This window comes from Aulonocara sp. 'chitande type north' Nkhata Bay, linkage group LG4, assembly GCF_057382095.1.
Source record: "Aulonocara sp. 'chitande type north' Nkhata Bay isolate Kocher_YH1m ecotype deep benthic linkage group LG4, A_spYH_male_GT1.1, whole genome shotgun sequence".
Taxonomy (NCBI): domain Eukaryota; kingdom Metazoa; phylum Chordata; class Actinopteri; order Cichliformes; family Cichlidae; genus Aulonocara; species Aulonocara sp. 'chitande type north' Nkhata Bay.
The window spans coordinates 13,372,514-13,386,987 of record NC_141347.1 but is presented as its reverse complement, the minus strand read 5'-3'; the positions used below and the strand labels follow the sequence as shown (position 1 = coordinate 13,386,987).

General features: G+C 38.8%; 1 protein-coding gene across 1 annotated transcript; it reads right to left on the bottom strand.

Annotated features, from left to right (window-relative positions):
* Window positions 1-5,258: 5,258 nt before the first annotated feature.
* Window positions 5,259-11,833, bottom strand: LOC147332133 (uncharacterized). Its single transcript, XM_086288553.1, has 4 exons — window positions 11,115-11,833; window positions 9,775-9,877; window positions 9,100-9,693; window positions 5,259-6,518 (listed from the first exon to the last, which is right to left on the bottom strand). The coding sequence occupies exons 1-4, from the start codon at window positions 11,139-11,141 to the stop codon at window positions 6,325-6,327; spliced, it is 918 nt and encodes a 305-aa protein (XP_086144679.1). The 5' UTR covers window positions 11,142-11,833; the 3' UTR covers window positions 5,259-6,324.
* Window positions 11,834-14,474: the final 2,641 nt, after the last annotated feature.

The window sequence follows — 14,474 nt, the reverse complement described above, 5'->3', positions numbered from 1 at the left end:
CCTGTGTGGCCTCCCAAATCAAACACAGGCCCAAAATCAGCCGTTTCTTCTTCTCTGTTCATTCTCTCTTCATCTTTTCAGTCTTTTCTTGGCGGTTAACTCCCAGCATGGATGCACACGACACTCTTTTGATTGGGAATCTACACCGGTGCTAAATAGAGCATCTAAGTCATCACTGTCAGAAATCGTAACAGTTTGTGAATAGCTCACATCAGCATCGTCTTGTCTTACAGGAATGTATCTGACTCGATAGTCCAGCATTGATAACTTCTGAAGAAATGTACGCGCTAGATCTTTCTCAGATGTGTCATGTATCTGTTTCACAGGAGGACATATTTTAAGTAAGTCTGCTGGTGACATCTTTGTTTTTTTGTCTTGAAGGTGAAGCCTGCTGAGAAGTCCTTCAATGTTTCATGTACATTGTCCTTTTTTTACTTGAGTCACTGACTGCTGCAAGAAATAAAGCACACTTAGGAACTGACAAATTATTAAGACTGTGTGGGATAAACGTTAAAAAACAAATAAATAAATAAGTCAATAATGAATAAGTAAATAAAAAAGATTCTGACCTTATCCTCGCTTACACTCCTTGTCATATTGGAGGTACCTGCACAAGACAATTGATTTACCAGATTAGCAGAGGGACAGATTAAGGGACTATGGGGCGAAAAAGGTGCAATACACAGTTTAGCCAAAAGTCTTCATTGTTACACCCCGGCCTATAGCAACCGGCGTGCAACACAGAAAAAATAAAAATAAGGGCGGAAAAAAAAAAAACACACAACAACAACAACAACAACAACACACTGGCAAATTATTCAGGAATAACAACATTCAAAAATAAAAACAAAAAATACAGCACTCACGTTGTATACATAAACATACACAAAGACCAGTGTTGGGTAAGTTACTTTAAATTAGTAACTTAGTTACATTACTAGCTACTTCCATCAAAAGTAACTCAGTTACTTCAAGTTACTCATTACTTTCAAAGTAACTAGTTACTAGGGAAAGTAACTTTGGTTTTACTCTGACTTCTCTTGTTAATGTGTTTCTTCCATAACTTTGCCAGTCTTCTAGCTTGCTTACTTGCCACAAGTGCACTGTGCCACCTACCAATAGAAAGGAAAAGATAATGTGCACATTTCCACGAGAGAAATCCCACGCCTGGACCGTCGTTGACTGCCGCCATGATTCTAGCCTACGTCACAGCGTCATGTGCACTTTTTACATCCAACACAAAAACTGCAGTCGTGGTGCTTTCGATTGTACTCGGAACTCGGAAATTCTGCCTTCTGAATAGAAAGATGTAGGCAACACCAGACTGCAGATAAGCTACATACAGGGCTGGACTGGGACAAAAAATCGGCCCGGGCATTTTGACTAGAGACCAGCCCACCATTATAGGAAAAATCATAAAGCCTTTGAATGAAAACAAACGCTGTTGTGACAGTGATGTACACTGTCTTGATGGTTTATATGTATCAATCTATCAATCGTTTGTGGTAAGACTCAGATAATTATTTTTTAAAAGCTAGACATTTTAAATGAGAATAAGAAAGAAAAGTATTTCTTTCTGCCCCCCTTTCCCTGTTAATGCCCTACATGGCCCCCCTGGCAAAACTTTGCTAGACCCGCCCCTGCACAGTTACCAGCTGTCAGCTAAGTAAAAAAAGGATCCTGGTGTTATTTGTCTCTCAGAAACAGTTCATAACTTCCCTTCAACTCATTCATGTCACCTAAAAGGTAAACCTGTTTCTCCATCACCTGTTCAGCTCTAATGATTCAGTAAGGACATCTCCTGGTTTCACCTTCATGTTTCCATCTCATCACATATCCAAACCGACATCATGACCAGCAGCTTTTACAGCTGTGGCTCCAGCAAACATCAGCTGATACTAGAAAGTAATATTAAATAAATTCTAACAACAGCTGATCAAACATGCTGCTGTTGTTTAACGCGACGTCCACACGAAGTAGGCAATAAACAAACAAGAGAGAAAAGCCGATCAGTTGATCATTGATCAGTTTCATGATTGAAGTAGAAACAGGAGAGGGAGGGGGGAGAATGAGAGAAGAAGAGGCAGCTGTGCAGCAAAGACGCAGAATAACTCCAGCTTTGTGTCTTTTTCATTGTAGCTGAAGTCCGAGACAAACTGTTTCTTTTCACCTCAATAAGAAACGTAATATTTTCTCTGAATATGAGATGATTCTGTTTTTTAGGGGATGGCTGGCAACTCTAATAATTAACCTTATGAACAAAATAAAGTTCAACATCAGTAACATAGCACTCACCCAGTTGTATAGAAACCCCGTCATGCTAGCTAGCACGCAGTACGAAAAAGTCAGCATAACTCCAACTAAACTTGGTTTATATCTGACCCAGATAGACTGCAGGTCATAACTTCTCTCCTCCTCCTGCCTCCCTTTTCCCTCATCCACCTGCTGCCTCCACCACTTGCTAATGTTACTGAATCTGTGGAAGCTCCGCGATTGCCACCACACGAAGTAACGAATAACGAGCCTCTCTAAATCCGCGTTCCTGGTTTTGGCATAATAACTACTTACCGTGCTCGTTATCACAATAATAACATAATTACTGTAACGCGTTACTTAATAACGCGTTAGTCCCAACACTGACAAAGACACACACACACAAACAGGCAGGCGCTAGCCATTTCAATAAGTGTACTTGTTCAACTGCTTGTTAATGTAAATATCTAATTAGCCAATCACATGGCAGCAGTTCAGTATATTTAGGATTTAAGCATGCACCGTGGTCAAGACGACTCACTGAAGTTCAAACCGAGCATCAGAATGGGGAAGAAAGGTGATTTAAGTGACTTTTAATGTGGCATAGTTGTTGGTGCTAGATTGGTTAGTCTGAGAATCTCAGAAAGTGGAACTCCCCACAGAAGTATCTCAGAAGTTTATAAAGAACGGTCTTAAAAAGAAAAAATACCCAGTGAGTGACAATTTAAGAAAATGCATTGTTTATGCCAGAGGACAATGTCCAGATGCATTTAACCTGATAGGAAGGCAAAGGTGACTCAAGTAATAACTTCTTTTAAAGCAGATAACTCGTAGGCTGGAGAAGAAATATCCTCTCACTAATTTAGAAGATCATCATTTAGCCTGGAGCCAGTTTAAGCCAATTTGCTGCTTTAAAAAAAAAAACCTCAGTAGTAGACATCTTACTATTCATCACTTATTGAAGGAAATAAGAACAACCCTAGGTTTCTCTTCAGCACTACAGCCAGACTGACCAAAAGTCAGAGCTCTGCTGAGCAGGGCCATGCAGAGATTTCCAAAGAGGCAGGTGCTCAAAGTTAAAAAGGGCACATAGAACCATATTCGTCATCTAATATGAAAACGCATCAAACTATATCACTGTAATCGGGTGGGGACAATGCAAAGCAAACGTAGCCTATGTTTTACCTGATGGGGTACAATGTTGCTGTTGAGGGGTTACTGCTGCTCCTGATGCTGATAATGCTGGAGGACAGGGCTGTGTTGATCTGAGACTGTAGACATTAAAAAGTCCATAGGAGAGAGGGTAGCTAATTAAAGAAATGTAATGAGATAACAATTAAATGCAAAGACTGGTGACAGCTCTTGGAACCATAAGACAACAGATTTTTTTTTTTAATGTGGGAAATAAACTGAAACCGGAGTATTAGTAGGGCAAAAGAAAGGGGTTGTCATAGTAGGGTAAGAATGTAACAAAAAAAATCTATGCACATAAAACACACACGCACATACACACATGCATATACAGTTACATTTCATACCTTCTTCAGAATACTGTACATACTATGGCCACAAGTTTGTATCATGGTGCTGATCCAGAATCCTTCCCTTATTATTCATTCTTAGTGCTAAGTGATAAGAATTTAAAAGATAAATAATAAATATAAAATAATGCATTTATGATGATTCAATCTGTTTGACTATCTGTACAGGCAGAAAGCCTATTAAACATTTAAACTGTAGAGATACAATAATTTTGCTGCTGAAAAATCTGCATTTTTGTCATATTTGAAATATAAATGTAATATAATCTGTTTCTTAATGTATTTTCTTTAAATTACAGTTTGTGTTTTTTATATCGTAATTATAATAATCCATAATTATGTGGATATGCATACCAGAAAGGTAGGGGAACGCCCTGTAACTTACTTTAAAACTAAATATGTTCCCTAAAACGGTTGCCAGACTAAGACCCCTGTAACCCTTACCCAGTTAGTTAGCAGCTAATGACCACCACTAATTGAGCATTTAATAAAAGGACAGGTAATGTTTTGTCGCACTTTTGCACACACAGCACGCTCATTTGTTTCAATTCGTCAGTTGCCACGAGACAGCTTTCATCGTGCACACAATAACCTAATATTCCTGTTGTTATAGACTATAGTGTACACTCTACTTATTGGTTTTTGTTGCATCAGTCTACGTCTCCCAATTAATTACGGTGCTTCCCCTACAGCTCCGCATCGCCCAGGCAGCAAACAACGAGCGTGCGCTTTGCAAGCTTGTTCCACCAGCGCGCTCTGCTGCCAAAGGTGAGCTTTGGTTCATGGTTTTCATGTGACTAATGCAAGCCGGATCATTTTATTTAGCAAAATTGTGAATATTAGCTAAGTGTTATTGTTGAGGGGCACAGGCAGGACTCCACACACAAACACAGACATAAAAAAAAAAAAGAATAAAATAAAGTTTAAAAAAATGCCTCATGAAAAGGGCACTTGGGGCACCCATCAGGAAATGGGCAGGTGCTCACGCCCCCTGCAAGTCCCTGGCCATATGCAGATTTCAGATATCATGTCACATTTGACCTCTGACCTCTCCTTCAAAGTCAATAGACTGTCAAAGTGATAAAAACTGCTATAGCTAGTTAAATCTATGTTTCTCACTGACATTCGTATTGACAACATACAGACATTTAGGGAATGATTCTAATTATATTGTTACTTTGAACCTCTGACCTCTTCTGTAGGATTAAATAAGGTGAAACATTCATAAAATTTCTTTTATCTTTTAAAAATAGGCTTAAAATTGTGCAACTTTTGTTTGTTTTGGTAACATTTATTTTATTATGACTTTGTTATGTACACAACAGTAACAGATTATAAGTGTTTAGATACATAACAGTTTGAATACATGTAGAATTCTCATGCATACTTTTAATATTTATTGTTAAACATTTAAATGAATTTTATTAAAGAATGAAATAAATGTCATGCATGTACTATATTCACATGAAAAAGGTTTCAAAATATCAAAGAAAACACAATGAAAATATACAAAATACAGCACTATTCCCTTAATAGTAAGTACTGCCCCGACAGTGAGTTGCCTTGGTGAAGGTTTGTGTTGTTGGAGTGCATCTTGCTGTTGTAAATTAACTCATGATTGTATAATATTAGTTGTCTGTATGCTGAGCCACTACAAATAAGTTAACAGTAAACAGTGCCCTCTACTGACTGAAATCACATATGGCGCTATTAAAATGTAGTCTCACACGGCCTTTGTTTAGAGACTGCAGAGTAAAGGAGTTAGGGAACTACAACACTCAATGACGCACATTTTTTTCCAAATCTACAAATATATTGTTTTATATATTCGATTAAACCAAAATCTTTTGGTGTTTGTATATGATTTAACATTATTAACCTCTTAAGAACTGAGGGAAAAAACGCACCTCTCTGTTTATCTGTGTCAACTACAGAGGACATAATGTCTCAGGGGGAAATTTACATAATTAAAGTGATGATATTAGGAAAAAAACTTTCCAGATAAATAGGGGAGCTAGTCATCATTATCGCAGTTGTAATTTCTGCCCATTGGGTAATTTCAATGATTTCTTTTGATAAACAAATTCCCTGAGATTTAAAAAGTTAGTTTCCCAAGTGACCTGGGCAACAAGGAAGCAGACATTATGATAAATGAACATAAAAACACAATGAAAATGCACAAAAATTCAACTGGGATAGATTACTACTGGGTGGACACAATATCGCATCATATATAATACAAAATCTAGATCAAAACGGGAACAATTTAGTCTGTTTAAAGCAAATTCTGCATTTGGAAATTTGGTCTTTAAAATATAAACAAGATATTAGAGCAGTGGCATACAGTCCCAACAATGCCGCCTGACCATCCAACACCAGCGAATGAACTTCCAGCATCCGCGGATGACCTTCCAGTAGCAGCGGCTGACTGCCCAAAACCAGTGCCTGAAATTCCAAAAGCAGCGGCTGAATGCCCAGCCACAGTGGCTGACCACCCAGCAGCAGCGGGTGGCCAACCAAAGGCAGCAGTTCATCGCACGACCACAACGGCTGACTGTCCAAAAACAGCGGCCAACCGTCCAACCGCAGCGGCCAACCTTCCAACCACAGCGACCAAATGCCCAACTGCATCGGCCAACCGTCCAAAAACAGCGGCCAACTGTCCAACAGCAGATGCTGATCGTCCAACAGCAGAGGCCGACTGTCGAAGAGCAGAGGCTAGTTCTAAAAGTAATAATAATAAAGACAAAATACATTTCAATAATGGTATAATACACTATAGTAGCAGCACAATTATATATAAGAAAAATTAAAGAACATATCCGATATAATCTGTACAATGAGTAAATAAACAGTCAAACTGCTGCAAAAGTATTTCATGAACTTTTTTGAAATGCATAATGAGGTAAATTTGCTGGGGGAAGCATTGTGTAGCCAACTAGTAAAATTAGTGTAAAAAAAAGTCTGTAAGTTTACATACATGCAGATTCAGACAAACACAAACAGTTTCACTTAAAGTTCCTAACTGAGAGAAGTGACCCATGTCGACCATATCAGGAGCTAATTAAGTTCTCTAAATAATTAGGAATGGTGGTTCCATAATTAGTTAAATGAAGATACTATTTTTGTAGTTTTGCCCCTATACTCCTCCACAGTGGATTTTAAATCAAACAATCAAGATGTGATGGAAGCAAAGACTTTTAGCTTTAATTAAAGGGATTTTACAAAAAAGGTTGTGTTAATTGTTTAGGAATTACAGCCATTTTTATTCATAAGCCTCCGTTTTCAAAGACTCAAAATTAATTGGACAGAATGACATCATTTTAGATCAGGATTGTTTTATCATTTGGATGAGAATCCATTGCAGTCAATGACTGACTGAACTCTAAAAAACATGGACCAAATGCTGTTTCCTCTCTTGAGATGCTCTGCCAGGCCTTTAATGCAGCCATCTTCAGTTTCTATTTGTGGGGTTGCCTGCATTCAGTTAGATCTAACCAGTCCAGTCCAAGGCCAAGATGCAGTGAAGCCCAGACCTCCCTCTCCTGGGTCCTGGGTGCAGGTTTCCCCAATCTTATACGATTGGGGAAACCTGCAGTCAGCTGAGACTGAAGAAGTCACTTTGTTGAGTGACGAAACATTTCTCCCACTGAAAATCCTATGCCCAGATGAACAGAATCAACTTTTTGGGATCCATAGAGTTCTCTTGTTCCCCTCATTTGTGAACAACACTCCAAGAAACTTAAACACTTCCACTTGGGGCTGCAACTCATCCCTGGGCACTAACCCTTTTCCAGCTAAGAACCATGGCCTCATAAAAATGACTTACTGTTGGTAATGCAAACTAGGGTCTCACTGAGATTGTGCAGGGACCGAAAGGCTCATAAGAATGGGCCAGGTACCCAATACTCCGAAAGTACCCACCACAGAATCCTTCAACATGGTGACTTATTTTCTGCAAGTCTACAAAGCACATGTAAAGTGGTTGGAAAAACTCCCATACACACTCAAACAGCCCAGAGAGGACAAAGAGCTGGTTTAGCATTCCATGACTTGTTCTTCAATCTGAGGTTCAACTAATGGATGGACTCCCCTCTCTGGTACCCTAGCACAGGCCTTCCTGGGAAGGCTGAGTAGTGTGATCTGCCTATAGTTGTAGGGAAAAAAGAATGGAATCTTCCTCATCCACCTAATTTTCATCTCCAAGGATATGTTTGTTAATATCCTCCTCCTCATCTTTTCTGTGCCCTTCTTTAGAGTCTAGGAGGAAAATGAGCCTCCGTGTCCTTGACTATGTCCACCCTGCAAGCAGCAGCTGAGCTGGATTCACCACTAGGCTTCGCTGTCGTGTCAGAAACACAAGCAATGGCTTTTCAGGCTGCCAACACCATTCCAACAATCTGCATTATGCAGCAGTGCTCGCAGGAGTCTAGGTCTGGCAGCAACACTGTGTGTGCTTGACACCCATACAAACATTGAAAATGGGGGGTCTTCCCCTGAGATGGTCAACCTGGAAGCAGCTGGGTGGGGGCGGGGCACGACCTCCTTAGCCAGCCGCCACTGGCATTCCCCTGACAGGATCCAGTAGCCATAATTACCAATGCTCAGCTTTGACAGCTACCAATAGCCACAAATACAAAAGGCCACTTTCTCCACTAAAATATTTAATTACAGCGTAATAGATATTCCTGAAACCCAGAAAACCCATGTTCATGGACTACTGTAACAGCTGCGTCATTGAACAGTTAAATGAATTATCCTGATCCTGGACTGAGTAACTCTTATGAGCTTCTCAGGGAAGAAAGTGTTAGTGGGATTGGGAAGCTATATTTTTTTATTTCTATGTGAAGGCATGTTATTCGTGTTTTTGTTTCTATTTAAAAGCTATATGTTCTGGTAGTAACTGGTGAGGATTGTTTGGTTTATGTATTCAAAGTAATAACTATAAACCAGTGCCTCAAATGTTAAACTAAGGAATAAGAAACTGACTCCTACAATGAGGGGATCTGATATATAGTTGGGGGCATTTTGCTGACATGAGGTAAATCCTGTTAAAACGAAATGGTCACTGTAAACATTCAAGAAAACCAGTTATGGAGTTAATAACATAAAACTTCTACTACATCTACTGCTAATTTCTACAGTAATTGGGAATTGGATGTTAATAAAAATATTTTTGGAAAGCCAAGAGCAAAAATCAGGGGGAAAAACAATAAAAAGCATTAAAAGTAAAATAAAAACAACAACATTCAACATAAAAACCTGTATTTATGGGAATTAAGTTCTCTCCATCATAACATCTCACCTTTTTGTTTATGCTGATAACCTGAAGATCTGATCTCATCCGCTTTTTTGTTTGGCTGCAGATGATCCTCGTCTTTGTCTTCATCACACATCAGTCCACTGTAGCAGTGGGGATTGTTTTCAGAGACCATGATATCTATTTTCTCTAACAGAGCTATTATCTCATCTTCATCTGTCATATTTCTTGTACATGTGTGGAATCTTTTTTCGGTCAAACCACTGTTAGCTTTCAGGTCTGCCAGTGCACTTTCACATTTTTCACCTGGCTCACGAGTTACAACAGTCATTACATAAGGAAGAAATCCTTCTCCAAACGTCTTTTCTAGCCACTGAATCCCTGAGCTGTAATGGCTGCAATGCAGACCATATGGCACCAGTAAGAGAAAGACATGAAATGCCTGATCTGATGGGATTTTAGCAACATTTTGGAGACCGATCATATTAATGACAGAGATTTGCTGACCACACATATCATACAACTTGGATGAAAACTGATCCACATTGGATTTCTCTTCGTGGTCAAGTAAAATGTTGTTTGGCCCAATCTCCATGGAATTTGTGTCACCAAGTAACACAATTGTGAGCTCAGGCAGTTCTGAAACAAACCAAACAAAATCAGTAAGTTTAAAATGCAAATATAAGCTATAAAATCCAAGCTTCTGATTAAAAATATTACCTTTGTCTTTATCTGCAACTGATTCAGACGTAGTTTTAGTCTTGCCCTTTTCCTCATTCTCTTCTGGTTGTTGAGCTTCATGAGCATCATTCGCTAGAAGGCACTAAGAAAAGAGTTACAGTGTGTTTTTCCATAATTTCATTGTGCATGTACAATGACAATAAAGAGCTATTCTGTTCTTCTATTATAGGGCAAAACATTCAATCAAAACATTTTAATCTCAAATGAAAAAGAGAGGTTCAAGTATATTTAATAAATGCTCATTTGAATGAAAAATAAAATAACTTAAATATGAGATGATAAAAATCTAGAACCACTCATATCACAGTAGGATTTCAGACTAAAACAGTTAGGTGTGTTTTATTTACAGACAGCCCAACAGGTTTGGACTTCAGACAAAGACAACAAACGCCCACATCATTACACTTAATCACTTTCTAAATCCTGAGCATTACTTCCACCAGTATTTCAGTGTTCAGAGTGAAACATTAGATGTAAACTCACATTTACTCTGCATCCTGTAAAGATTATGTTTCTTTCTTTGTATAAAAAGGCCAAAACTGGTTATCCAAACACTGAACAGAGAAACCTGAACTACAACACACACCAGGTTGGTGTGACTTTGTTATTTACACAGGATGCCATTTTCTACTAAATCTTTACATAGAAAATACTACATAGTCTTGTTTAGAATCCTGTATTTATGTTTTGTTTGTGACAAATCTGACACCATAAACCAAATGCAGGTCACAACAGGTGTGTGGAATGTGGAGGTGAGCATCCAAATGTGGCATGCAGGCTGAACTGCTCCAACAGTAAGCGAGCCTTTAAAAACCAGTAAAAAACCCCAACATTAACAAAAACAAAGACAAAAGCCAGTGATGAATAACAAGGACCTCCTTCTGGAGAGCACACGAGGGACCGTACACAGTGTTTGTGACAATGAGGGCTGATGGGGAATGAGAGACAGAAGCTGTGAAAGTAATTTCACACAGTTGAAAGCATGCAGAACAATCACAAAGGAGAAACAAACGAACGCGAGCCACCAAAGTAACTTGTGGAAGTAGAAATAAACAAGAGCCAAGTGCACTGACACACAAAGACTAACACTAAACAAGATCCCAAATAAACAGGACCACAGGAGGACAAAGGTGCAAACACAGAACAGTGAGGGGAACAAGTCAAAAAAAAAAAGAAAGAACTGAAGCAAAATAAAATAAAAGTTAAACTAAAAATGTAAGAATGATAATAAAAGATGAATCCAAAACTCAAAGTGACAGAAAATCCTATTACCACGACGATGTAACTGTGAGATAAGGACATCGGTGAAATTCCTTTACCTTGTTGTCAGCTGCTGTCTCCTCCATCTGAGCTGCAGAGTCATACAAGAGAAAGAAACACAGATATCTTGCAGTAACAGGAATAAAAGCTATTTAAAAATGAAACGCATGACAAATGCACTTCACTATTATAAGATCCAGTGTGTAAATATGCACCGGTGTGTAAATATAAACCCTTTTTCAAAATCATTTCAATTCCGCTTCATCAGCCTCTCATTTATCTGACTGCCGTGTTTCAGAGAGAACCCTTTACTGTTTCTTTTGCTCCACCACCGTGTTTGATCCGCTGATTTGCTGTTGATTTCTTCATAGATTGTAGTTCTTTACTGAAACGAACTGACTGCATCTTTGTTAACAAATTAGCGCATTATTAGTAGAAAATACTCTGCGCTTTTCTCTCACATCAGCATTTTTCTGATTTACCCCGCTGAGTAAATTTGCCCAAACAACATCCTCACAGTGCTCCTTTTTACTGATGCGACTTCAGGCAGCTTTTTAGTATCATTTAGACCTAAAGGCAGCTTCACATTATTCAAAATGATAAAATGAAAAGATTCAGTTTGAATCATATATTTGAAAGCGTATTCTGTAAGCTCTGTAGCATGGACTCACCTTGTGTTCCTTTCCTCGGGTCTGCTTTATCTGAGATCTGAGGTACTATTTAACTCCCTACCTTAACAAATCCCTCCTACCTTCTTTTGACAGAACTGTGTGCAGTGATCCAGGAAAACTAATTGTACATAAAACCGGCCATTCAGCGATGAAAACAGGTAAAGAGAGAGAAACAAAATTCAAGTCAAGACTTGCAACTTACAGAAAACCCCGCGTTTGTTGCTGTTTGATACTGAGACCTGTAAGGCTAGTTAGACTTGATTTTAAAATACCACCAATTGGGTTTTGGTTTTATGGTGTGAACTAATGCGACAGGGACTTGATTGCAAGATTTATCTGGAAACAAAAAAACTGTAGGCTGAGTGCAGCCCAAGTGAAACAGGTACTATTCTCCAAGAAGGAATTATAGTAAGAGATACAATATTTACTGGAAACATGGAGGTGACATAGAGCGTTAAATCCTACATTTATGCTCGCTTGGTTTTACCTTTTCAACTTGTTATTGAAGGCAAATACACACACACACCCACACACACAGATTTTATCTTTTCTCACAGGTGGCTGCTCTACTTATTGGAATAAATAGGAATCTGACAAGATATGAGGGAATACTTCCAATAGACCACAATGCACAACAGAGGAAGCTAAAGAAAACTCTCCTTCATGCAGATGACTCATTAACAAGAGACAGATAAAATCATTAGTACATAAAAATACTTAGAAAAGTATTTCTGTCTGACATGCTAAAACTTGCCAACCATGCCTGCTGTTTCTGTCCACTATCTCAAATCACCTGAAATATCCCTAATTAACCCAAATTTCCCTCGGGATTAATAAAGTATTCTGATATGATCCACAGTTAAAAACACTTGTATGTATGCATCCAAAATGCTGCACCACGAGTACTGACAGGGACTAAAAGGAGAGAGCATGTTTCTCCTATACGGCTTCCCCTCATCAGCTCCCTCTTAAATCCAGAACTGAATTTAAAATCCTGCTTCTCACATGACCTTATAGTATCATATATCCCCATTAGAGCACTTCACTCTCGCACTGCAGGCCTACTTGTTGTTCCTAGAGTATTTAAAAGTAGAATGGGAGGCAGAGCCTTCAGTTTTCAGGCCCCTCTTCTATGGAACCAGCTTCCAGTTTGGATTTGGGAGACAGACACTAGCTCTACCTTTAAGATTAGGCTTAAAACTTTCCTTTTTGCTAAAGCGTATAGTTAGGGCTGGACCTCGTGACCCTGAATCCTCATTTAGTTATGCTGCAATAGGTGTAGGCTGCTGGGGGACTCCCATGATGCACTGAGTATGTCTTCTTCAGTCACCTCTCTCATCTCTGGCTCTGTTCCACAGTGTGTCTTTTATCCTGTCTTCCTTCTCTCACCCCAACTGGTCACGGCAGATCGCCCCTCCCTGAGCCTGGTTCTGCCGCAGGTTTCTTCCTGTTATTAAAAGGGAGTTTTTCCTTCCCACTGTCGCCAAAGTGCTTGTGCATAGGGGGTCATGTGATTGTTGGGTTTTCATCTCCATGTATTATAGTAGGGTCTACCTTACAATATAAATTTAAAGCACCTTGAGGCGACTGTTGTTCTGAGTTGGTACTGTATAAATGAAACTGAATTAAATTGAATTGAGGTCATTTGAAGAGAAGTGGAAAAAATCGAACAAGCAATGATTAAAACAAATCACACAGACCTTATAGACCTGGGTTTAAACCTGTTTTTTAAGTCTTTTACTATCGGGGACAAATAGACATAAGAGCAGTCCAAAGGTCATTTATTGTTGAAAAATTGGAAAAACACTATGTGGGCAAAGGGGCGTGATAACAGGCTCTGCCAGCTTTCAGATGAAACAGTAATACTAAGAAACATCTGAAAAATGAACCAGATTAAGCCGTCATGCTTCAAGCATTACCAGACTCATTGAAGCATTCTGTGGAAAAGGTGGTATTTGCAGAAGGTGTGACAAACACTTCAGTGCTAGTCTGGACGCAGCGTTTTCAGTGGGAGAAACGTTTCATCACTCATCCAAGTGACTCCTTCAGTCTCAGCTGACTGCAGGTTTCCCCAATGACTGAAACCAGCCCACAGAAGGAACAATGGACTGGGAGGTCAGTGGTGTTTGATCAGTGGGCCTTGATCAGTGGTTGTTGATCAATTGTCAGGAGAATTTGCATAATTATGATAAAGAAACTGACCTCCCAGCATTAAAAATTGGATTTAATTTAATTTATACCAACAAAGTGACTCTATTTTAGGACCAAAGTAATTATCACAAGACACATGAGCCATAGACGTCCAGGGTAACTGGTGACCTAAAGAGCCTAAACCCAGTAGGCATCTCTTTGTTTGAGGTGATAATACTATTTAAAAATTCATGTATATAATTATCACTATTAAAAAAATGTTGTATTTTACTGTATATAGTAACCATCTGTAAATATTATAGGATTTTGGCTTTTTTTAATGCTCTGATATAATATATCTCCAATTCACTTTTCTAGCTGTCAGTTGTGCTGCTGTAACAAGTGAATTTCCCAGTGTGGGATTAAATAAATTTTATATTTATGTATGTTTGGTGTCCACTCTGGGCATCAAATGCATCAATAGCTTCTATACCTGACGTCGTGTTTGGTTATATCATCTGACTCTCCACTGCAATCGGCATACTATTGCATTTGAATGGCATACATCCTATTTTTAGTGAGATCTATAAAATCAACCACAAATGGTTTCAAGTTGGT

What these genes read in the sequence shown, in the direction of transcription:
- LOC147332133 (XM_086288553.1), bottom strand. Translation starts at nt 11,141, where the DNA reads ATGGAGGAGACAGCAGCTGACAACAAG. An exon ending in AGTTGCAGATAAAGACAAAG is followed by an intron (nt 9,694 to 9,774) that starts GTAATATTTTTA and finishes GGTTTGTTTCAG; the next exon opens with AACTGCCTGAGCTCACAATT. An exon ending in TTATCAGCATAAACAAAAAG is followed by an intron (nt 6,519 to 9,099) that starts GTGAGATGTTAT and finishes TATTACTTTTAG; the next exon opens with AACTAGCCTCTGCTCTTCGA.